Source organism: Simochromis diagramma, unplaced genomic scaffold, assembly GCF_900408965.1.
Source record: "Simochromis diagramma unplaced genomic scaffold, fSimDia1.1 OVJJ01000644.1, whole genome shotgun sequence".
In the NCBI taxonomy this organism is placed as follows: domain Eukaryota; kingdom Metazoa; phylum Chordata; class Actinopteri; order Cichliformes; family Cichlidae; genus Simochromis; species Simochromis diagramma.
The window spans coordinates 1730083-1756980 of record NW_024387201.1 but is presented as its reverse complement, the minus strand read 5'-3'; the positions used below and the strand labels follow the sequence as shown (position 1 = coordinate 1756980).

The following is a 26898-nucleotide window of genomic DNA, read 5'->3' as shown; positions in this document are numbered from 1 at the left end:
CTCCAAACTGAGCTGAGAATAGTTCTGCTACTGTAGGCCAACAGTAGAAGGCTGCCTCAGACACATCCTGTGGACAGCAGTGATGAGCATGGGAACAACAAGAAGCAGGCAAGCCATCGACTTTTTCTCTGGTGGTTTGTGCACAAACTGCTGCTCTCTGACTGTAAGCTGATGGCAGACCAGCATGCTGTGAGCTCAGTCTGTGCTTCAGAAACACAGCCAGCCTGAGTAAGTGGAGGTTCTTCAGTGATGTGTCAGCGTGACACAGTAACCGCTGGGCCAGCGTGTGTGATGCAGAGAAGCGGGAGTTTGATAACGCTGTTATTAACTCATTTAGTACATTAGCAATAACAGCTGACCATGTCCCAGCAACAGTTTGTCTGTACACATCGACAGCCAACTGTCACACTCATGAACAGCTGATTGTACTCTGACACGTTCCTTATGGACGGCTGCTATAAACACAATATAAAGTCTTTAACATGATCTCATCTTTAAACACACGCAGCAGTAAGATTAACCTGCTCAACACTGACAGGGAACATTTTTCTGAAGATATTTAACTTTGATACACAGTAGTACAGTTTGATGTGTTCTCAGGTGTTTTCATCATGTTTTGTTGCTTCTCTTTCTACAGTGTTGTTTGTCATTTTCAGCTCATAGTAAATAAATAAATAAATATCTACTATAGCAGTAATAATAATTTACAGCTGTTCAGCCAGTGCAGACTAAACAGGTAAAGGGAGATGTTTTTATTTGGGTGTGTCCTTCTTGTCTATAAGTTACTGCATCACACCATCAGATCACTGCTCACAGTCTATTCTAGACTTGGACGATGCTCAATTGAAAAATAATAACTGAGGTCTCCTTTTTAGCTTTTCCAAAGCTTTCAAGAAGAGACACAGAAATACAATGTAGCCACATGTAGACACTGTGCACTGTTTGAAGGCCACCACTGTAAGTAAAGCTCACACTCACAGTGCCAGCTGCTTAAAAACATGGCACAGGGCAGGCAGGTCAACTAGGAAGCTACCAGCACACAGCAGTGTAGTCCCAGCCTACAGCAGCCACAAGTGGATTTAGGTGATAACAAGAACACTCCTTATGAAGACCGCAATGCAGCTAAACATACACAGTGCTACACTGACTGTTTCCTAGCTTATTATTTTTAGCCTTACTGAGCTTCTATTTACTGATTTTGCAGCGTTTGTGTCTGCGGCTCCTGCAGTTGGTTATACATGAGCTGTTTTGTACATAACAGTTATTTTTTGGAAGAGCTTATTCTCTCTGTGAGCGAGGGTGGCTTCACACAGTGTAACTAATCGTCTCACTGGGACTGACGAGGCCATAAACTGATGCCAAGCCAAAATTAGAATTTGTTTGGTAAAACATCCTGATGTTCTTGTGTACAATAGCACACACTGTCATTCTTTAAGACTGCATCAGAATCAGAATCAGAATACTTTATTGATCCCTAGGGGAAATTATTTTTCGTTACAGTGCTCCATTATAAACAAACATTAACAGAGACAGACAATAACTAAGAATAGCACAATATATACAGGCATATATATACATAAAAGTCACTTATTAATAAATAGCTGAAAAAAAATCATAAGATTTACTGTCATCATTGGAATAACTTTATCAGAACAAATGCTTATCCTCAGTGTTTCAGTGAGACGTCCAGTCTTATTGCCCAGCACTGTCTCAGCAGACACCACAATGCATCATTCTGATAAGTATAGAAGCTACAGTGTGTTGGAGAGAAAACAATGGTGCTCTGCTGTGCCATAGTCCACACTAACAAAGCTACCACTGAGAGCGTTTTAGTGTTGATAGATGTAGATCGAGAGATGTCCAGCAAACACACAGGCTTCACCCGCTGTAATCTTTAACATGCTAAATCTGCAGTGTGTCTCTGAAACTGATTCAGAGTCTGACTTAAACTGGTCCTCACAAAATGAACAAAATTCTCTCACAAAATCCATTTTAAAAATCTGTGACTGAATTTTCCTGAATATGTGTAACTTGAGTAACAGGTTAAGGAGGCAGCATTACACTGATATTGAACATCTGAATAATTCGGTCACAGACTACAAAACAATGGACACAAAGTCCATCTAAAGAAAAGATTCAAACGCTGCTCTTGTTCCTGAGCTGCTGTTAATATTTGGGCTCTGGATTAGTCTCAGTCAACATGTGACCAGATGATTAATGCTGCATGAAATTCAGCTCCATGCACTTAAATAGTAACAAATTATGTCACTTCTGTGCAAATCAAATACATCCAAGCAGATGTGGGGCGCTTCCACATTCAGATCAATGGCAGAAAGCTTCCCAGCTGCTTCGTTAGAACAAGCAGCGAGAACATATGGGTGTGCTGCAGTGCAGCAGGAGGCCTGACACATTACTAAACTACTGTTGCTATTTCTGGAGCTAGAGATGCTTAAAAGTGAAGAGGTGTGCTCAGAGTTGTGGGTGTGGAGCCCGGACATCCAGCTGCCTTATTAGAGAAAACTACAGCAAACTGAGCTACAGCTGAAATAAACGGTGACATATCTGTTAGGTCACTTCTGCAGCTTACACAGAATGTCCTCCTGAGTGGACGATGAACCTCAGAACAGCCGAGCTTTGTAATCAAATCAAATTTCTAAATCCTGTTAACAAATCAGTTCATACAGAAATCCATCCATTTGATTGGACGGCAGAGAACCAGGTCAGAGTTTAAAACCTGAAGAGAGCATGTGAAGCACCTTCCATGGCCGGGGTTACCTTCATTGATCTGATGCACAGAGACAGTCCAATTAATAGTTTCATCATGACGAAACTGAACCAGGTTGTTTTAGCCACATCTAAATAGCTGCACTGATAAACATCTGCAGGAGAAGAGATGTTTGCAAACCCATCTACACACACTTATTAATACAAAAGCATGAGCTCATTCTCTATTTGCTGGCAGCGATACGTCTTTAAAAAAAGTTGGGATGTGTCAACTGTGACAGAAAACTGACAGTTTCAGTGTTTGGCTCGTCCTCTATAGTATAACAGCAGGACGCCAGGTGAATGCCTGTGACAGGCGGGTCCTCACTGCATAGAAACAGACGTGTGGTAAGTCACTGCATGAGCTCGGGAACAGTTCCAGAAATCACAGTGTGTGAACATGTGTGATGTAACATCACGTATGACCGTTCAAGACACACGTTTAGGTTTGTTACTGGATCAGAGGTCACTGTATTTTACTACAGATAACGGTGAATACTTTTCTGGGCACAACTACTTCGTTATCACTCTGCACGTTAAGAAACATAAACCTGAATATTGTTTATTGAGCATTTTAATGATCGGTGTGAGTCTGACCTGAGCAGCTCCTTGGTGTATGACTGACAGATGTGTAACTGACTGATGTGGTTAACCCTCTCTGTCATGTTCAGCACGTCCCAGACTGAACTAAGTCATCGCCGGCTCCTGCTCTTTGACAGCTGAGCTCTGTGATGTGTGACTGTTACACTCACACACACTTTTCTTTTCAAACAGGGCTTTTAAACTGAACCATGTACAGAACAACTGTTTAACTAGCAAAGGCAAAATGACAACGTTACGACCACTCGGACCACAGCAAAGCTTGAGAAGAAGTCCACACCTGGGTCGGGAGATACGATCAAACATCGACTAAACCCCACAGAGTCACGTGCAGAGCAATCACACTGCAATCAATGTACAAAGATCACCTGGTACTTTTGTCCTGAGCTGGAAAAAACTGCAAGATTTCCTTCAGACTTCCCAAACGGGAGCTGATAACAGGTGGAAAGTATTTATTTTCCAGACAGCTGATTACTGTTACTTCCTAATATAAGTGCATGTTCTACTCCTTACAGTTTCAAAACTCTTCCTGCTTTAACAATTTAACAGATTTGAGTTTTTATTCCATGTCATTGTGCATCTTCCAACATCAAACATGTGGGCACAGTGACACATCCAACAGCAATCCTACTGATGCCTTCATCACCAGGGAAAGAGGAATAAATGTCCCATTTATGGATCATCTATAGTTCGATACTTGAGGCTTAAAGTGGGCAGCACATTTCAGCAAACACACAAACTGCTTGGATGAAGTTTGTCAGTGTTTGCCAACTGTACGACAATGAGACATAACTGCACTTAGAGTTGGAAAACGTTTACTGAAGGACAAATAAGTTAGTTAGTTGTACTTTGATGAATCTACAGCAAAGCAGTGTGTGGGACTGTTCACAGTGACTGTGGGGTTCTTGGTCAAAGTTGGGTCACATCAAGAACACAGATGAATTTGGATTTAAGCTGATGATCCATTCACTGAATAACACACACCAATTAGTTAAACTGCAGGAATGTCTTAAAGACATAAAGACCTGGATGGCCGCTAACTTTCTGCTTCTTAATTCAGATCAAACTGAGGTTATTGTACTCGGCCCTGAAAATCTTAGAAATATGGTATCTAACCAGACTCTTACTCTGGATGGCATTACCTTGGCCTCCAGTAACACTGTGAGGAACCTTGGAGTCATTTTTGACCAGGACATGTCCTTCAATGCACATATTAAACACATATGTAAGACTGCGTTCTTCCATTTGTGCAACATCTCTAAAATTAGAAATATCCTGTCTCAGAGTGACGCTGAAAAACTAGTTCATGCATTTATTACTTCCAGGCTGGACTACTGCAATTCATTATTATCAGGAAGTCCTAAAAACTCCCTGAAAGCCTTCAGTTAATCCAAAATGCTGCAGCAAGAGTCCTGACAGGGACTGGAAAGAGAGAGCAGATTTCTCCTGTATTGGCTTCCCTTCATTGGCTTCCTGTTAAATCCAGAATTCAAAATCCTGCTCCTCACATACAAGGTCTTAAATAATCAGGCCCCGTCTTATCTTAATGACCGTTTCACCTCATTAGAGCACATCGCTCTCGCACTGCAGGCTTACTTGTGCTTCCTGGATCTATGAAAGTAGAAGAGGAGGCAGAGCCTTCATCTTCTGATGAACCAGCTCCCACCCTCTCTGGTTTTAAGGTTAGGTTTAAAACTTTCTGACAAAGTGTACAGTTAGAGCTGGATCAGGTTGTCCTGTGTGTATCCTGAGTGTTTACACACCACTCTGCATTTAATTATTAGCTGTTATTATTAAGATGAGCTGTGAAATGTATACGTGAGAAATATGCAAAGAAAAGAAGAATCACGAAGCGGCAGCCATGCACCAGGTTTGAACAGCATTCAGCTGTCCTCAGATAAGCACAGTAAAATTCTTGATTTTAGGTCATTAAAACTATCACCATGGATGTGGGGAAAGTGTTCCTTATACTCGCATTATCCGATGAACTGCAGGGGTTGGATAATGTGGTAACTGTAAAGGACGGGTCAGTGATTCCTGAGAGCCACCTAAACAGCTAAACTGTGTTTCTGCATTTATTAGTAAAAGCCTGCTTACTTTCTGCCAGGACAAACAAAGCTAGCAGGCTGCACAATGTGTGCCGCTGCAGTTGTTGTTTTTGTTTCCAAGGTACAAAAATTCTTCGATCAAGGTTCCTCAGCTCTGACCTGCTGTTGTGGGAAGGAGCTTGAAAAGCATCCTAATCTTTTCAGGATTCCTTCTGCTGCACCAGCGACAGCTCCTCACAACACTCAAGCATTTTAAACCATATTTCTATCTGGTATCAAACCTGTTCACAGTTGTCACCGGCACACCAACAACAAACCATTTGTCCTTTAATATGACAGCATGAAGTCCTGGCCTCATCATTCAGCAGCTGCAGCGACATTAAAAAGACCAAAGCTTTTAAACCAGGACGTCATGTGACATCAGGCTGGGGCTCTGGCCTAAAGCCTCCTTTAGTTTGTGTCGTTATTATAACTGTTGCTGCAGGTGCAGCTAATGTGCTGGTTCCACTGTGCAGCATGCAACAATAGATCAGGCTGCACTGTTGCTCTGAAGTGAAGCAGTTTGTTCAGTACTGCCTATAACACATCACTGACCAACACATGCTACTCTGTGAGGGAAACACTGGAATCCAAGGTGGGCCGGGGCTTTAAGAAGGATTTAAGATCACTCAGTGAATTTTTTAATTAATACAAGCGATAATGATGGTTTCTGTTAAGCCACATTAGACATTAGACTGGCACAGTCCTGCTACTTAAATGAGGAAACAGCCCACGAGCAAAGCTGATCACAGAAAAGATGATTTGGGGGTTTAGATTGTGATTCATGCAAAACTGATTTGGTTCCAGTTTTGAACTGAACTTAAATGTTTTTAAGCCCTGAGAATTTCATGACCCTGGTTCATGTATTTAAGAAGTTGTCAGGGATCCTAAAAAAGGGAGCAGCGACTGATTCCGCCTATGCTTTGAGCCCACACTCGACTCTTTGAAGAAGTGTGTCAGCGAGCACAGAGGACAGTTTCCTTTCAGTGGAGGTCACGATAATGACCCTGTCACAGCTGAAATACAGTCTGACAGCAGAGGCTCAGACTGGCTGCAAACTTCAACTAAACGATTAGGAGGTAAACATGAAGTACTGCCTTTCCAACTTACTTCTGCTGAAACATTACTCAGCGGCCTCTTTAGTTTGATTTGTTCACTGTTGATATTCTTGGACTTTATAAACTCCAGCTGGTAGAATGAAGATGTCAGAAGCATGAAGCATCTTGACTATACATACATGACCTGGATTAGTTGGTCAGATAAAAACACTTGACTTGACTTGAACGACTACCAATATGAGCTATAGCGTAAAAACCGGTCGTTATTTTTAGGTTGCCATGGAGCTACATCAGTTTACAGAAGCAATCAGATTATATCGGTGATCCGATATCCCACAGGATTACATTAGTGACTTCAACTTAAAGCAAGTAATGAGTATGCTGAAAGTGGATTTTCAAAGCACTGCCTAAGCCAGGGCTGATGAGATGATGTAATCCCCAAGTATGCCAGTACTCAGCCAAATCAATGCATTCCTCATTATAATGTAAATAATACATTGGGACAATAAAGGGCTCAGTTTAAGGGACTATATTACATCAACAGTGAAAGCTGTGCAGACTATCACTCGACACTGTTTGTACATATTAATGCTAATCAGTATATAGAAAGGCTCCAAAGAAAGGCCAACCAGCATGGTGATTAGGACCAGGATGAGTGCTGTGTGCATTTCTAATTGGAGTGTTATCTGAAGTGCTGATGATGGAAACACTGTGGTCTCTGCACAGAACACCTCCCAGCACTGACAGAGCCATCCTTGCCTTTAAGGTTCAGTAATAAGTAACAAAAGGCAGACAGTGACCAATACACAGCCTTTAGCTTGTGGCCTGCTCTGTCACATATCCTCTCACGCTGATCTTTTAACACTTGGAAGTGTGTGCACATGCTGGGACTGCAGTAGCTGCACAATACCATTACACGCCACATGCATCAGCTTCTAACAACAGTGTGGCAACACAAAGACTGGAAACAGATGCTGCTCCCTCTTTAAATTAGGGACTCATTGTAGAAGAGTAACATGAAGAGGTTTCCTACTCCACGGTTAGCCTGATATTAAAGCAGCAGTTCACTGGGCCAGTTTAACCAGATTAACCACTTCCAGGCTGACTGGAGCCCCATAATGCAGTATCAATGGGCCCTCCAGAAGAAAACCAGGAGACAGCTGTTGTACATGGTACAGATGATACTGACAGTCACATCACTAACCAGCACATCTGTTATTATGTAGCATTACATATCAGTGGCTACACTGCTGATAGACAAAGCTGTTCAGCTGATCCATAAAGAGCTAATAATAGGTCAGTGTCCAGTCAGCAAAACTGGCACGCATGACAGAAACTTCCAACAAACCTTCTGTGCCACAGTCCCACTCAGTCAGAAATAGTTAGAAAGGATCAATATCCAGCATGACTCACGTTGCATACAGCACAGCCACTATAGGCCCAAGAAGCCCAGAATGTTTCCAGAGCCAGATATAGCCTCTGAGATGTAATACTCCCCCCAGCGCTGCAGAGAACAAGCCAAGGAAGGAGAAGCTGAACGCTGAAGTGCCTCGTCACTTTGGGCAAAGAAACATTCAAAGTACGAGCGACTGATCAAGCACAGGAAGAGCGTGCTGTAGTAACACCCACAGAGCGTGCCTTTAAACCATGAGCACCGCGGTTTGGAGATGCTGTCCACATGGATGCTAACCTTTTATCTACATGACATGGATGCACCTTGCTAATCAGCTGCACCACAATCTCCTCAAACATTGACAGGTTTCTCTCCAAGAAACAACCTGGTGGGAAACCAGTGGTAACATCACAGCAGGGTGTCCACAGTGGACACTAAATACCAGGACATGATCACCATGAAGCTGCTTTGGATCCTCATTCTGCCAAGCTGCTCAACCTGGTGACAAATACCATTGTTGCTATATGACTATAATGCAATGTCTCCAGACAGGCTGTGACCCAAGTGTGTGTTTACAACCCGAGATAACCCCGATGATGTCACCAATTTCATTTTCTCAGATTTGATAAAGCTCCTGCACACACAGACACAGACACTTCCAGTATTGTCATGTAAGCCTTGTATGGCATGTGTGCGCGCATTATTTGACAACATACACGCAGAGAAAATGAAGATTTGGGGCTTTTTAGGACGTTGATCCTGGAGTGAGCAAACATCCTGTGTAAGGCACAGAGAGAAACACTGACAGGTTTGTGAAGGTCACCCATAGCATCAACAGACTGATCATTGCCCTGTTTTCTATCCTAGCTTTAATTGTTATTGCATTTTATACCAGCGACATTTGTGTCAGACAGAGACACAGTCTCAGTCACAAAGGATTAGCTTTCCCAGTCAATCTAGGTTAAGAAATCCCAGTGCATCCAGTGGAACAGAGCTCTGATGTGCCAGTCTGCATCGCTGCCATTAAATCACGTTGATGTCACTGAAACACCTCTGAATCGCAGCACTAGCAGACACCATAACAATGCAAGCCCTCACTCACATGTAAAGCAGCACTGTGTCACCCTTGTCGGCAGGTGTAGCCTCTCGTTTAAGTGGCACACAGTCGGCCCTTCGTGGCTGCGATACAAACACTGCCCTGCTAGCGCTGTTAGCAGCTTACATTCAGTCCTTGCCTGCTGTGCGTGGCCCAACCGGCTATAACGCAGACATCAATCACACATCCTTGTTATGGATGAAGATTCACACGCTCGGCACAGATCCATTGTCTCTGTGGTGTGACATGGAAGCACAGACTGATGAAAGATGGATGGGTGGAAGGATGGATAGCTGATAAGATAGCTCACCGCCCGGTGTGCCTTCTCCTCTCTGTCCTCCTCTGTCAGCACATAATCCACGCTCAGTGTTTGTGAGTGTGTGTTCATGTATGTGTGTGTGGCGAGCTGGCGAGGATACACACTGCTACATCCCTCTGACGATCCCTCCCTCTCTCTCTCTCCTCTCTGGGATTTATTTCATTATTTCCTCGCCCCCCTCCCTCCCTCTGAGATATTCTCCTTGCTCTTCACAAGGCTCTTTGATTCTCTCGCTCTGTCTCTTTCTCCCGTCTGCTTGCGGAGCTCGTCCTTGATGAAGTCACATCTCAGCCATTGTTTTTCTTGGCTTTTGCAGGCAGAACAAAAACCAGAGAAGCAGGGAGGAAAGCGAGTGCCCGTGTTGGAGCCGATGTCTGTACGGTACAATGCACCCGCCCTCGCTCTCGCACCACATCTCATGTCAACCTATGTTGTGATGCAGCAGCACTCGAGGCTCCTCCCTAGCCAGACAGCGGTGCCACAGAGAGAGGGAGGTGCTAGGGTGGTGCGGGGGTTTGTGCTGGGAGGAGGGGAGGGGGGATGGGTAGGGCTTGGTGGTGGTGAGGGGGAATGCTTTATCACAGAATCTGGTGCAAGGCAGGGCAGCCTCCATCCACTGAGCACATCATCCGGGATTTCAGTGCCTCCTCCCACCTTCCATCGCTCTGTGTGCACACAGGGGAGTCTGTTTCCTCTTCACTCACACTCACACACACACACACACACACACACACACACACACACACACACACACACAAATACAGAAAAAGAAAACCAGCTGCTTTCAAGCGGAGCCTCGTCTGTTGTCAGCACAGAGCTTCACATTAGTAACATGTTGGATTTTCTTGGTATCATTTTGGTCAATTTACCAAAAACCACAGAGTTTTATAAGGAAGTGAGCTGAAAGCCATCTACAGTTTCCAGGTTTGATCTGAGAGGAAACCAAAGGAGAGGTGTATGGGCAGAAATCTGTGCCATCAGAAACTGAAGTTAAATTCATATTTGAATTGCTCAGATAGAATCTGAATTGTAACTTGAATAAATGCTTTTAAAAACTGAATTTGAATTAGCCTAATTTGAAATTCAATTTATTGGTTTGAAAATGATCATCACTAAATTGAAATTGAATTTTATATTTTGAAAATGAATTCATTTGCTTTGAAACCGTATTTTATCCTTTAAAAATTTAGTTCTCGAATAATTTCAGATTCACTTCTCACCATTCAGTTTCAGTTCCAAAATTCAGTTTTTAGGAACTTACATCCGGTTCCGGTTCAAGAGTAATCGAGCGCAGATTAATAGAACTACGTTTTACTAGCGGACCGAAAGTGTTACTGACGGGAATCTACAGCATCTTGAGCTGAATTAAGACTTCAGAAGTCATTCGTCATGTCAAATGACCAGCGGATAAAAGGTTGGTAATAAATGTATTACATGTATAAGAACAAGCGTCATGTTAACAAATGATAGCCGTACAGTAACTTTTATGCTTATTGTAACTGTTAGCTAAAAACGCTAATTTAGCGTAGTTTGCCCTGAATTCAGCTTTGACAAACAAATATGATCAACTGTTTCTAGTAGAATTCCAAAGTTGTTATGTGTTAATGTAGCGGCCACTGGATGGATTTAGTTAATCCAAACCAATTCCTTTATCTTACTCAGGCTCCAAACCATAGCAGGACCCATGATATTAGAGGGAAATCCCAACAATCCCCAAGAGCCCCTTCATCTGGAACCTGAAATCTGTGCAGGGAACAATGAATTCTCAAGACGACCAAAAGAGCAAAACACACCGAACAAAGTCAAAGTCAGGCCTCAGGTGTCCACAGAGCTTCTGACAACAGCAGGATTACATGGAGAAGCACTAACACAAACTAGGCACACTTTCATTAACAGCAGTGTTAAATGTAACCCGCTGCAAGGTTTAATTATTCAGTTCAATTCAATTTTATTTACAGTGGCTTGCAAAAGTATTCGGCCCCCTTGAACTTTCCCACATTTTGTCACATTACAGCTACAAACATGAATCAATTTTATTGGAATTCCACGTGAAAGACCAATACAAAGTGGTGTACACGTGAGAAGTGGAACGAAAATCATACATGATTCCAAACATTTTTTACAAATAACTGCAAAGTGGGGTGTGCGTAATTATTCAGCCCCCAGAGCCAATACTTTGTAGAACCACCTTTTGCTGCAATTACAGCTGCCAGTCTTTTAGGGTCTGTCTCTACCAGCTTTGCACATCTGGAGACTGAAATCTTTGCCCATTCTTCTTTGCAAAACAGCTCCAGCTCAGTCAGATTAGATGGACAGCGTTTGTGAACAGCAGTTTTCAGATCTTGCCACAGATTCTCGATTGGATTTAGATCTGGACTTTGACTGGGCCATTCTAACACATGGATATGTTTTGTTTTAAACCATCCCATTGTTGCCCTGGCTTTATTTTTAGGGTTGTTGTCCTGCTGGAAGGTGAACCTCTGCCCCAGTCTCAAATCTTTTGCAGACTCCAAGAGGTTTTCTTCCAAGATTGCCCTGTATTTGGCTCCATCCATCTTCCCATCAACTCTGACCAGCTTCCCTGTCCCTGCTGAAGAGAAGCATGATGCTGCCACCACCATATTTGACAGTGGGGATGGTGTGTTTAGAGTGATGTGCAGTGTTAGTTTTCTGCCACACATAGTGTTTTGCATTTTGGCCAAAAAGTTCCATTTTGGTGTCATCTGACCAGAGCACCTTCTTCCACATGTTTGCTGTGTCCCCCACATGGCTTGTGGCAAACTGCAAACGGGACTTCTTATGGTTTTCTGTTAACAATGGTTTTCTTCTTGCCACTCTTCCATATAGGCCAACTTTGTGCAGTGCACGACTAATAGTTGTCCTGTGGACAGATTCCCCCACCTGAGCTGTAGATCTCTGCAGCTCGTCCAGAGTCACCATGGGCCTCTTGGCTGCATTTCTGATCAGCACTCTCCTTGTTCGGCCTGTGAGTTTAGGTGGACGGCCTTGTCTTGGTAGGTTTACAGTTGTGCCATACTCCTTCCATTTCTGAATGATCACTTGAACAGTGCTCCGTGGGATGCTCAAGGCTTGGGAAATCTTTTTGTAGCCTAAGCCTGCTTTAAATTTCTCAATAACTTTATCCCTGACCTGTCTGGTGTGTTCTTTGGACTTCGTGGTGTTGTTGCTCCCAATATTCTCTTAGAAAACCTCTGAGGCCGTCACAGAGCAGCTGTATTTGTTGTATTTCTACTGACATTAGATTACACACAGGTGCACTCTATTTAGTCATTAGCACTCATCAGGCAATGTCTATGGGCAACTGACTGCACTCAGACCAAAGGGGGCTGAATAATTACGCACACCCCACTTTGCACTTATTTATTTGTAAAAAATGTTTGGAATCATGTATGATTTTTGTTCCACTTCTCACGTGTACACCACTTTGTATTGGTCTTTCACGTGGAATTCCAATAAAATTGATTCATGTTTGTGGCTGTAATGTGACAAAATGTGGGAAAGTTCAAGGGGGCCGAATACTTTTGCAAGCCACTGTATATAGCACCAAATCTCCAACCACGAGCGATGAAAGGAAGACAGGATAAAGAGTGCTAGAGATTGATAAGAGAGCCAGAAACTGAAAATAGTTATTAATGTAATCGCATTACATTACATGTAATAAAGTAATGAAACTACAAACAGCCATCCATTGCTGTGAGCTACTGCACATACAGCATGCTAACACAAAGCTCGTAGCAAACAACCCAAAGCTAAATATGTGGAAACTCCAGCTCAGAAGCCAAAGGATGAACTTCAGCAGATAACAAGATGAGCAACACCGGCTGATCCCAGTGATCCTTTCTACCAGTATCCTCACAGTGACAGCTGCTCTCACCTGCTCTTTGTGACAGTTTTCAATGTGAGTTGAGTTGCAGAACAATTACATTACTACTTAAGTATGGCGTTATTTTTGTGCAACTATTCTGAGTGCACGTAAAAAAAAAAAAAAGAAAAAAAAAAAGAAAAAAAAAAGAAAAAAAAATTGCAGGCGCAAGTGTTGCATTTTGAGGAGAAATTTATTTTGAGCGAAGAAAAGCTAAATTTGAGTGAACAAAATTCATTGCTGCGTGCAAAAGATGTATTTCAGTGTTTGCTATTATCCACACACACATACACAATAGCAGCTCCTCTCGCTGAGTGTTTGCATTTGCGCTTGCTCACAGTTTACACAGCAACATTCTCGCATGAAAATATCTTAAAAGTTTATTTTGTGACCCAGAAAGAGTAATATTTCAAACTCTGCCACTCTGTTCTCCTCCGCCACTGCCTCGTTTGAGTTTTGGACGAAATGGATTCTGGGATTGGAGACCAAAACAGCCAATCAGATTTTTTTGCATCCAAGTCTGTGATTGGCTGGTTTTGTGGCACAAATATAACGGTGTACAGAAAGAGTTGAGCGCGCACGGGCAGAAATGTTGAGAGCGCGAGCAAAACATTGCGAGCGAGCGCAAATGCAAAAACTGAGCGAGAGGGGCTGCTAGTGTGTGTGTGTGTGTGTGTGTGTGTGTGTGTGTGTGTGTGTGTGTGTGTGTGTGTGTGTGTGTGTGTGTGTGTGTGTGTATAATAGCAAACACTGAAATACAGTTTTTGCACGCAGCAATGAATTTTGTTCACTCAAATTTAGCTTTTCTTCACTCAAAATAAAATTCTCCTCAAAATGCAACACTTGCACCTGCAAATTCTTTTTACATGCGCTCAGAATAGTTGCACAAAAATAACACCATACTTAAAAAGTATGAAATAATCTGTGATACCTTTTGAGAATATCTAAACCATAAAACCAATGTAGGCTGAACCAAAGTTAAAGACATGCAGAACAGAACTACACATAATTATAAATCAGACAAACAAGAACAAAGTCCATGGCTCAGTCCCACAACGGAAAACTGGGAATTATTTTAAAGCATTTTATTTGAAGTGAACAAAGCCTTGAAAACTGCTTCAGTACATTTAGTTTAGTAGCTACTAGTGCTGTCAGCGCTGAGTCTGCCTTGAAAAACAGACACAGTCTAAACATTAATGAGTAACAATGTTTCCCTGCTTCCTCATTCTTATTCTGTCCTCCTCCCTTCAGGAGAAAACAGCTCAGTCCTTCAGTCCTTGTTTCCTCCCATCAACACCAGCACTACGTTAAGGAGGGTTAAATGAAACAGCCAAACAGGAAGCCACAATTAGTACAATGTTAATGTACATTATTACATGTGTCCACAGGGTGTGACCAGCACAGCTTAGAGCACAAGAGTGATCTAACTCAGTGTGTGTGACCCTGATCCAGATCCCTCATTACCTACCTACAGCTGTGTCTTCACACTGGTTCCAGTGGTATGGCACAGGAAAACAGCACAGGGCTCACCTCCCCTCAAACACATACACACAGGCTTTTCTGCACATGCACACTCAGGAGCGCCCAACACAAGCTGCTGAAACATGCTGTCACAGCAAATAGGCAGCGAGGGAGTGTAGCAGCAACCTGACAGTACACTGGTGGGGATGGGGAGCCAGCAGCGGTGACGACTCCACACATGAACTCAGCAAAAACACAAATGACACAGAAACATCTTTGCAGAAAAGCTTCCTGACCGACACGTCTAAAATAGTTCTGCATGTGTTACACGGACAGGATAAACTCTTAACTCCTGGTTACCTCAAACTGCTTCTCAAGTCCAACCATAAAATCCCCTCATACACCAAAAAGATTCAGTTAAGGTGCTTTCTTACTGAAATCCACCCATATGGAAAAGAAATAGTAAAAACTTATAAAAGACTTGCATCAGACGTGGCCTACTTCATATAGTGAATCATATAAGGCTTATATGATTTACTCATGAAAGTGGCCACTTTCTCGTTACTTTCATATATTGTTTTAGGAAGTATCCAAAACATACAAGTTTCATTTATATAATTTTTCAAGGGATCTTATATCTGTTTTCACTCTTGTATGCTTTTCATACAAGTTTCACACAAGACAGATACAAACTCTATATGATTTATATATAGGGATGGGTACCGGTGTCCGGTGCATGATGGCACCGGTTCTGACATAAACGGTAGTAACCAGACCGAAAAGCAGCGCACATTTCGGTGCTTTATTTCAGTGCTTTTTTTTTCCTGAGCTGTGACACACTTTAGATTCTAGCCAATCATTTTACATTTCCGAGGATAGTAGGCGGGTCCAGGTACGTACGTTCTTTTAGAGCAGAGCTACAGATTAAAAACGCCCAAGGCGAAGCGGTCAAATGTATGCCTGTACTTCACAGCAAAATATGCAAACTCAGCAGCCTGCAACAAGTGCTTTAAGCTGATACTGTGATACTGTCAAAGGAGGTAACACCTCAAATCCGATGAAACACCTGGCGACGCATAGCGTTTTTTTTTTAAAAGCCGAAAAATGCACCGTATTTGATAGTTTGCTGCGAGACCTCACACCGAGCACATCTACTGTGGGTGGGTTGTCTGTTATCGGACCTGGAGTTAGCAACATCCCCCAAAAACCCGAAGAGGAGAGTCCTGGCCCCTAGCCCTGCCAGTGTAGCAGAAATGATGACGGATGATGATGACAGCAGCAGCCGTTCTTCTCTACGTGAGTAGCTTAATGTTGTTCGTGTGTAATTTACGTTGAGTAAGCTAACCACGTTATTACATTAATGCATGTAAGGTGAACTAGCAAACATCATCATAGCTACATGCGGCTGTCTTCTTGTTTGATGGCAGATACTCCCTTCACCCTGGCCAAAAAGGCTAAAATGACCAAAGAAAAAGTGGAAAACAGTTAAACATGAGAGGTTTTTGGACAAAGTTTGTGTTTTTTTCCATTGTTTAAGCACTGCCTCCAGCCAAGAGTGATACCATATATGCCCCATAGCTGCAGAAAAGGCTAACATTGTTATCTTTTGACAAAAAAACAGCTGAACATGAGAGGTTTTTGGACAAAGCGTGTGTTCTCCATTCTTTAAGCACCGGTTTGAGCACCGTTTAAGCACCGGCACCGTTTCAAAAAGTACCAGTTCGGCACCGGTATCGGATAAAACCTAAACGATACCAATCCCTATTTATATATATCTTTTCCGTATGGGCATGCTTGCCATATCATTCTCAGTTCTTCAAGAACGAGCTGATGATCACCCTTAAGAAGTTTAATATAGAGTGTTTGATGTTCAGAGCCCTGCACCTGCAGACTTACATGAAGGTCCAAAATCCACAGAAATTAAATATCAGCCATAACATTAAAATATTCTCACGTTGCAGGGGATATATGGACTGGGTTGGCTCTACACACCAATCCACTGCCACCAGCTTGGACTGAGATCTAGAGTCAACACCACTGCTGCACAACATGTTCCTGATATACTCCCATCAGAGTGTATACAAGAACCAGAACGCACACACACGGGTGTCAATGCACTGAAACACACATGCATGGACTGAGATGGACACGTTCATTTTATTGCTACAGTAATCGCACAGGTGTGGGATGGAACTGCAGGGGCAACAACAACAATGACAGGAGAGGTGCAAAACAGGTCAACACACCTGATTATTGAGACAGAGCGCACAAATCAGCTGTGGAAACAAAGAAAATGAACATGTGGATATTAGAGCTGTCAGCGTTAACATGTTAACGTAGCATCAGGATTAACGTGATTCGAATCTTTAACCCATCTGCAGCGCAGCACGGACAAACTTCGGCCAGACTGCCTGAAATGTGTTGACAGAGTCATTGCAGGGATTTTGAGTCACTCTGCGCTCCAGACGGGTTACATGTGCTACACATTTGAATTGTGATGACACGTTAACGCTGACAGCCCTACTGGATATCTATGTGTCCAGGTGTAACGTGGACACATACGTGTCCAAGGACATCCACTCTCACTTGATCTCACAGAATGAAAGCAGAGCAGGTTTACTCACTGTCTTCTCCGGGGCAGAGCATTCCCGGCTGCTCTGGAATACTGGGGAATACTGGAAAAACAGGAAAGGAAAGCAGACATTTGTTGTTGTCCTCATACCAAGCAGCACAGTTTGTTTTGTCAATGGAACCAAAAATGTCATTACTTCTATTTGAAGAAAAGACAGTGTGAAAGGTCAACGAGCAGAACTTGTCTGTTTTCACACACTTATAGAGTCAAACAGCATTCCTCCTGAGTGAGATGGTTTCCACCCAGAGTGGACGGGTTCATACACAGTGCTTCCTGCTGAGCTCTGAGCGCAAGCTTTTATACAACAGGTTCACTCAGTCATACCTTTTCTAACATTCACACTCCTTTGGATGCAGACACTTGGGGTTTGAATCTTGCCCAAGGGTTTTTGGCAGCCAGGTGTCGACTCTACCTTCTGAGCTACAGCCACCCCGTTAATACAGTTTTTAAAAAAGCAGTGTGGCATGCATTAAATTTAAGTAATCTTATCTGATATCAGTATTTACAGTATGGACAGGTAAGCTTACACTGGCAATGTTATTTCAGTCAGTCTTAACTCAGAGGCCTGAGACCTGAATACTTAAGTATGATGCAAGTGTCAGAAGAAACAGGAACAAACAAAGTTCAAGCTGTTTTATAGACCCTACAGGAACTCGGCTGAAATAAAACTCGGGGCTAACGCCATGGCTAATGGTGACTAGCCAGCAGTCCAGCCTTGGACCAACACCATGCTTAAGCACCTCCTACCAGAACAAACCATAGAAACATTAACTCACATTAACTCATAAAAGCAAAAAGAAGATACTATAATTATAATTTTAAAAGTTATGGTAATTAGTAAATATATAAAATATCCAACCACTTAAAAATACACACTACCACTCCAAAGTTTAAGAAAACCCTAAATTTTCCAGTTTTTTTATTGAAAATGATGCAGTTTAATGTCTCATTGCACTCTGAAATGAAAGCATAGCACAAATAAGTAATTGGAGTTAAAGAAATCATGGAATCAGTTTATAGACCAAAGTGTATTCTAACCTTTGACCCATCAGAGTAGCCTCCTTTGGCAGATATAACAGCTGAAGACAGCCGTGGCTTCTTTCTACAATAGAAATCAAATATTCTCCCATATCTGTAGCAGAAGTTTTGGGTCTTTATGTTGCTGTAGGATGAAGCCCTGACCAACTAAGCTCATACCAGAGGGTCCTGCATGGTGCTGCACAATGCTGTGGTACGTGTTTTGGTTCAGGGAGCCTCTCACTCTGTACAAGTCACCGACCCTGGATCCAGCAAACAGCTCCAGACCATCACACTTCCTCCTCCATGTTTGACGGTTGATACCACACACTGTGGAACCATCCTTTACCTACTCGACCACAAAGATCCTGTGTGATGAACACAAGATTTCAAATGTTGATTCATCAGCCCATAATACCTTCTTCCAGTCTTCAGTAGTCCAATGGTGGTGTTTCATGGCCCAGCCAAAACTGAGACTTTCTTACTACGACCACTGTAAAGCTGCTTGAAGCTGTTGTCCTGTGAGCCACCTATCACACAGCTGTTAACTCTCAGAAACTTGTCCTCTGATTGAGTCGTGTCTTTGGGTCTGCAGACCTCTTCCTGTCACAGTTTGTTTCTGAGCCTTTGGATGCTGAAGGAAACTGTACTCACTGACACCTTGACTTTCTTTGCAGTTTCTCTGTAGGACAGACCGACATTTATATGATGGTCTGTCTCTCTTCCATTGTCAATCACCTTTTTCTCCCCATTCTTGTACCATCACACTGCTTTCTGCAGTACAACACTGTTCAACGGATGCTGACGAGCGTATGGTACCACAGTGTGTTGCAACACTGCTTTAATGCAGACAGAGGGGGGGGGGGGGGGGGGGGGTAATCCAGGAAAGTTGGAACAGCTGTAGGAATTAGTAGTTCCAGCTTTCAAGGCTTGATCAACCTCCATTGCTGCAGAACAGATTAAATTGTTAACCCATGAAAAAAAGCCTTTTTGTTCTAAGATGTACGTGATTTTTGAGTTGTAGGTAACCTTACCTTTGTTTTTAACCTCTGGCAGTTCACCCTTTGTACCATTTTAAACTATTCACTGAACTTGAACGACTTGAATTGCAATAAATAACTGGAAAAATTGGGGTGTTGTAAACCTTTGACCGGTAGTGTACTCCTGGAAATATGCATGCAGATCCTCTTTAATGAAAAGTTTTCCCAAACTCACCATGCAACAGTAATCCAGACCTTTTGGTTCGACTGTAAATCCGTAGCGCCTCCTCTAGCTCCATCTGAGAGGAGATGGTACACGGGTCCCCTACACAGACAAACACATGCATGCAATCTTATCAATATAATCTTCTGATCAGGACTACAGACTGTTCAAGGTTTAACAGTCCAATTCAGTTTAAGTTCTCAGGAGTTTTTACTTTTGACTGGGGCTGCAACCATCGATTAGAGTAATAGTAATATGTAATAGAGTAATCTATCCTTAATTTATCAAGTAAACTGAATTTCCCAGAGGAACCCACCTGAAGGATTAATAGTTTCATCTAACCTAAGTAATCGGATACAATACTTTTATTACTGAGCAATAATAAATATTCAAAAGAGAAAAATCCCACAGATCCTTCATAGGTTTCCATTTTAGAAAATATAACAACACAATAACAACATCCTCTGCCTCTTTGCTCTTCGCTGTGTGTAGCTGGACTCCATGTTAAACTATATCATCATCATCACTGCTGCTGTTGTGTGATCAGTGTTTTGGTTGAAAAACCTGCAAGTCTATGTTGAGTCACAAATGTGGGTGAAACACACGTCAACATGGTGACAGCTGAGCGCTACAGAGCGTGTTTTTATAATCACGTTATTCAAATTACTCAAAGGGTGCAGCCCTGTTCCTATAGTGGCCAAAGATCTGCACAGTACTGAAAGCGCTTCACTTCTTCACATTTTTAATGCTACAGCCATATTCCAAAGTGGATTCAATTCATTTTTCACCTCAACATTCAACATATCCCATAATGATGACAATAAAAAAAATTTTTGAAAAAAAAAAAACTCGCTTGAAATTCTTGCAAACTTATTTTACAAATGATTAAAAATGAAAAACAAAAATATTACAGTTATATTAAAGCATGTTCATTTTAGACGTACTGACAGGTTGTTACATCCTGTCTCATCTGTGAAGCGCTTCTACAACTTGACTGGAGTCCAGTGGTTAACTCTGCTTGTCCCCATATTCAACCATCCATCATCCAGCACGATGTCCCAGGACCTGTCTGTACACCTCTGAGTTATATCGAGCAAAAGAAACATTTGTGCAGCCAATATCCACAAAGGCAACAACTTTGTAACAACAAAGGACCGTTCCCAGGCCACCCCACCCATCTGAGTGATCTGAGTAGAAGGCCTTACTCAAGGAGCGGACTAAAACCCCGACGGTCACTCTGGTGGAGTGCTGCAGAGAAGCTTCTCCTCTCTGGAGCTCTGTCAATCAGGCCTGTTTGTTCGAGCGGCCGAGAGAAAGAATAAATGAATGCAACAGTGCACACACATCCTTCATGATAACCAAAGCACTCGGGCCTTGGACAAAGGTTCAGCAACATCACAATGTGGCTCTGGAGCCACATTGTGATGTTGCCCAGCCAGAGCCCAGACTCTATGTGAAGATGGCACCAATGCTGCCCGTCCCCCGTGATGGAGTCTGAGAGGACAAAGAAGGACGGGAAACAGCCAGGCTTACAGTGTCATACCCAGTCCTCAGACTGTAAGTGCTGCCAGAGGTGCTCCAAAGCAAACACTGTGACTATCCATGTACATGATGTGTTTTTATTTGAGATACATTTTCTTTGTTATTATGGGATGTGCTGTGTGCAGAACATTAAGGAGAAAAATAAAGTCTCATTTCCAAGGATAAACATGGAAAAACAAAAGTCACAGGTCTTTGTTTCTATCCCTTTTTTATCTTGACAATATTAGACAGCATCTCTTTGAATTACTGTGGTGTGTTTGGTAACAATACTAATGATCAGTCACTGTGACTGTGAGTATTTCCATTGTAGTCGAGGCTTAGTGGACTTGGAACAAAATAACAACATTTATTTGGTTTATTCATCATAAACTGTGTGACAAACGATGGATCAATTTTCCTGACACAGCTTTGAGGGAAATGTGCAGACAGTGAAGTTCCGATAACACAGGAACTTGTAGAAAGTCCACTTTCTCCTCACTGTGTCGCTTCTGTGCACAGTCTGCGTCTTTGGACAGCCTTTCGCATCGTGTGTGATATTTATGCTAGCATAACATAACTACTTAATACTACCAACAACAACTCAGGTACTGTCCAGGAGCTGCAGGATACTGTCACATCATCAAAGTGAACCTGCTGTGTCTCAAAGCCTATTTGCACTGGATGGTGTGTTTTTGCCTCAAGTGGTGACACAAGTTTAATGTTTCCACCTATCACAGGAACAGTTTTCATGTAGATTTTGCCAACCATGGTGCTTTAATGGAGGTTATTGAAACAGCTGACCTTCTCTGTCTCTCTCTACAATAAATAGAGACATTATAATAATAATGGATTGGATTTATATAGCGCTTTTCAAGGCACCCAAAGCGCTTTACAATGCCACTATTCATTCACTCTCACATTCACACACTGGTGGAGGCAAGCTACGGTTGTAGCCACAGCTGCCCTGGGGCAGACTGACAGAAGCGAGGCTGCCATATCGCGCCATCGGCCCCTCTGGCCAACACCAGTAGGCGGTAGGGTAAAGTGTCTTGCCCAAGGACACAACGACCAGGACAGAGAGCCCGGGGATCGAACCGGCGACCTTCCGGCTACAGATACGCTTCCCAACCCCCTGAGCCACGGTCGCCCATTCTTATAGGACACTTCACTGTCTAAGCTAACACAGCACAGACATGCTTCGCCCTGCACCGCTTTATTCTCTGTTACGTGACATTCATCACTGATTGTGTTTTTCACATACAAATGCTGCTCTCAGTGCAACAAGTGCCACACCACACTCAGATGTGACACACACACACAACCCAGAGAGTCTCTGCTGTGAGGGTACCCTGCTACATGGGACACTTATCAGACAAACCGGCTGGGTGCAGGGTATTTTTCAAAAATATGAAACTGTGCACTGGAATCATTAATACTCATCTGTTTATCAGTTAGTTTTGATTGATAAGCAGCTTGTATTTTTTACAGGAGACGCCCACAAAGCCAAAACTGACCAGGAGACCAGGCAAAGTGAACGGCAACAATGCAGGCTAAACATGTGTCAGGTGGGGTATGTTAACAGACGCCTCAGAGTCAAGGGTGTGAAGAGAGGCTGGGAAGTTGTTCCAGAATTTTAGAGCTAAGGACAGGAATGTACAATTCCCTATAGTTTTCACAGGAAGTCTAAAAATCTGGCTTGGAAAATAGAGGTGGAGTAGTTTGAAAATATAGGTGGGGTCTCATCTCCTACAGCCATGAAACCAAAAGTAAAGTGAAACCTGACAGGAAGCCTGTGCAGAAACAATGACAAGGCAGAGGACCTGTGACTGTGAGGCACACCCACCTTCATCATCGATCCATTTGAGTGTGATGGGCTGCTGGCTGGCAACACTGCACATGGTTTTCACCTCCTCACACAGTTCCACAAAGGTTACTGTTGCAGCCAAGTCTGTGATTAAAATGTCCCTGAAAGCACACAAACACACAGACGTCAGGACCCAGTCGCTCTGTCGCCTCTGCAGACATTCCTCTTTGGCCCAATCAGCTGTTATCCTTTAAAGCAGGGGCTGGAGCTGTCGTCTCATTGGAGGGCCGCTTTAGTGTTCAAGTAGTACAAAACAAAGAAACAATTAAACACCCACAAATATTAGTGAAAATGTAGTGTTTTATACAATATTTAAATTTAAACTTAAATGTTTTAGGGTATTTACACTGGGAGAAGTCTGACAGAGAGAAAGATGTTGGCTGGCCTCTGCAGCGGAGTTAATGATCCACTGTGGGCCCAGGTCTGTGGGCCCAGGTCTGTGGGCCCAGGTCTGTGGGCCCAGGTCTGTGGGCCCAGGTCTGTGGGCCCAGGTCTGTGGGCCCAGGTCTGTCTTAACGGTGCACCAACTGACACAATCACACTAAGTGTTACAGGTGTGAACTGAACCACCCACTCAATCCACTCACAGCTGAGAAAGATAAGCACCAAGTTTCTCTTTCTTAACTGTTTTCAGACTGTACTGAACAATATCTGTTACCTTTAGGCATTAAATAAAGTGCTGCCTTGATCTGGACCACCTCCTTATTCCAGGCAGTTTTTACTTGAGCCCAAACACTTGGTGTCTGGTTGATGATTTCTTGCTGTAACACTGCTTCTTGGCAGAAATCGTAGACCAGTGGAGTGGAGTTCCCTGTTAAATGGATCTGCTTGTAGGGAAATGTTGAGCAGCAGAGTAGAGCAGGTGGATTGTGCCCACAGAAAACTTGCCAAATGTTCTCTGACAATGCCAAGATTAACAAAAAGGAAATACTCAACCCAACAGGTCCTTTCTTTCTGTGCTAAGGTTGTATAAATCCACAGAACGATGGATGACGTGTACAAGCCAATAAGCATGGCTGAATCTGTCGGCCTGAAAAAGAAAGCACTGATTTCATATCAGCACTGACCTCACAGCCCTTATCAGCTGTCAGCATTAAATAAGGGTGCGTATGTTGAGCGTCAACATCGGCCTCAGTGCTGTGCTGCTGATTGGAGCAAAGTCTGCAGCCTGCACATGCCACACTGTTAGAATAAACCTTGAGTTAGTCAGCTGTGTGTTAGAGCTGCGTGAGCAGGTGCTGCACTGACAGCTCCCAGGCAGTGTGTCGGGCAGGTTTCTGGGTGTGTGTGCACAACAGTTTATGGCCAGTGATTGTTGGACTCTGACGAGGTGGGGCACAGACAGCTTGCTTCCCAGCAGGCATTGCTCCACGCAGCCGGCCGACACACAGGTCAGCGTGGAATTACATCACACATACATACACACTTTGTTTATCATGCTAGCTCATATTTACCCAGAAGCTCTTTGGCTTTAAACAGCTCGCATTAAATGTGTTTAATGTCGTTTAAACGGTGCCACAGTTTTGGGTGTGAATGCATTACTGTCATCCAACATCACACTGAACAGTTTACAGTGCATCTCTCTTTTTACCAGAAAATCTGAAATTATTACATATTTTAATTCAACTAATGTGGATTCAAAGCAGCCAGGAGTGAAATCCTGAGAGGCAGCACATCATCAGCAGTCATCATCAGCAAGAGCTACAGACGGAGGCAGAGCAGTGGGAACTGTGAGGCAGAACATTTAACTTTAAATACATTAAAAATCACTGACAGGCGGAGCCCACAGAGAGAGCACCTCTAACAAAGTGTTTCTCTTTTTGTTGTTCATGATCCAGGACCAGTGAGTGCTGTGTTACACATCTGTATTTATCCACATCTGTACAGCTTCCATCATGACCTGCTGCTGTAATCATTTCATTATGAAGTTACTATTACATTACTTCTGTTGTTGCAGGATGAGATTAAGGTTTCCCCATGGTACACATATACTCAACTGAAAGGAACGTTTACTCAAATATAACCTCTAACACTGCCTTCCATTACACATGATATTGGTAGAGTTATTAATATTACTGTTATTGGGAGTAGTAGTAGTAAAATGTGTGGTAATTTGCTGTGTGAATTACATAATGTTTCATTGTTTTATTCACCTGCAGCAGGAGCAGCACTGAGCTTTCAGTGGGAGCTGTTTACACTGACTGTTGTGCTGTTTCCCACTCAGCAGCAGCTCCTGTCTCTACCACTACACTCTTCACTCTTTATGCATTAATGCAAACACTGCTATAACAATGTTATTAACTCATTAATAAGTAAGTAGCTAAGTAATTCCACTCGATAAGTAAAAGGTAAACAGTAATTACAAAGTTGTTTTTTATGATATAAAATGTCTCCAGAACAGGAGGAGATGTGAGCAGCATGAACTCTGGTTATCCTCCTGTCTGCAGTATTCCTGTGAAACCCTTCCTGCTCTGTTGTTGTAATAAACTCAAACAGCTGAAGCCAAATGTGCATTAAACTCTCTCAGTCTGTAACTAAAGGTTAGCTGAATGCTGACCCTTGCACTGTGTGAACATACTGAAGAATGCTCTCAGGGATTGGTCATGTATCAGAGCATAAACATGCAGCACCGTGATCTTTGACCCCACTGATGAGAACACTTCACACACCTCAGTGATTGTGTGCTGGGTCAATCACACGCTGCATTACTGACTTTAGTTTTCACAGAAACTTTCTCTACTTTGAACCTTTTTGGGGAAACTCCATAAAGACCAACACAAATTGTTATACCACTCAAATAAATCCAGGTTTTAGTCAGATCCCTGCAGGGTCGGCACATCTGTCAGCAGCTGTAAGTCATCTCAGACATGATGCTGACAGCCTCCACTCATCCTACTTATTCATATTCATATTGTTTGCTATTGTTTACTATCACTGACTTAGTTGAATGAATGTCATTCACATCATTTGCATAAAGTTATGCATGCTGCAGAGGGAATGTTATTAGCAATAAGAATATATATTTAATTAGGACGATTCATTTCAAAGAGTCAGGTAAACATTGAATTGTTGCCTTACAGATAAAAGAAGTGGGAAACACTGGACTGGTTTGTCCCCTGATATCAATATTTACAGAACAGCTCTGGCTTAAGACAAACTTTAGTGATTAAAATACACACACACTTAAAACGATTTGGGACAAATCAGATTAAGGTATCTTCCAGTTGGCCTGTCTCACACGTGGCGCACAACACGAAAGACTGCAAAGACTGTATGTGGATGCTGCACACCTGACTCCCACTCGTGCTGGAAAAACCCACTCCACTCCCACACCGCCCCAAACGTTGGCAGAATGAGTCTGGGTAAATGCATCTGTAGCAACAAACGTGCTCAGACGCCGGGTTGCTGTAGAAGCAGCTCTTTGGTGCTGGTTATGACTAACACAGAGTGAAGCTGGGCCTGAACCGTCTGCTGTGCAGCAGGTAGATCAGGCAGGAAGCTGAACACAGAGAAAGGCTGACTGTCTGAACTCAACATGGAAAATCATTTCAGAGCGTTGTGATTAAAGATTATACTGGTAGGATTAACCTGAACCACACTGGTGACATCACCACTGGCTCCTTTACACACAGGCCTCCAAAAATATGTGGAAGGGTTTTAACACAGCGAGAGCTGAGCAGCGTTTCTGAGCCAGAGTTTGGAGACAACAACAACAACAGTGCTGACATTCAGAGGAAACATGTGATGGTTCAGTCACTCGGTCGGGATCTCCTCTTACAACAGAACAGAAGAATACTCATCACATCCATATTTAAGCACAATGCCCCTGTAAGGGGGGTAACTAGCCATCAGCAAACAGGTGTGACGACTGGTCGCTATGGTGACTCCTGCCACACACGCGTGTCTGTGTCTCAGGTTCAGACTCAGAGAGCCTGGCACACAATAAATCTGTGAGCGGCAGAAACTTCTAGTCTACAGTCATCGCTGATGTTTGTGGCGTT

At 43.0% G+C, this 26898-nt stretch overlaps 1 protein-coding gene across 2 annotated transcripts in view; it reads right to left on the bottom strand.

Annotated features, from left to right (window-relative positions):
- Positions 1-26898, bottom strand: part of prkcz (protein kinase C, zeta) — a 92627-nt gene that overhangs the window by 61991 nt on the left and 3738 nt on the right. Inside the window, exons 2-4 of one of the 2 annotated variants that reach the window (XM_040051187.1) lie at positions 22877-22998; positions 19525-19614; positions 17285-17335 (exon numbers count right to left, since the gene is read on the bottom strand). In XM_040051187.1, the coding sequence (XP_039907121.1) occupies positions 17285-17335; positions 19525-19614; positions 22877-22998 (263 nt within the window). The remainder of the gene's footprint in view (positions 1-17284; positions 17336-19524; positions 19615-22876; positions 22999-26898) is intronic. The other variant, XM_040051188.1, reaches the window with a different exon arrangement.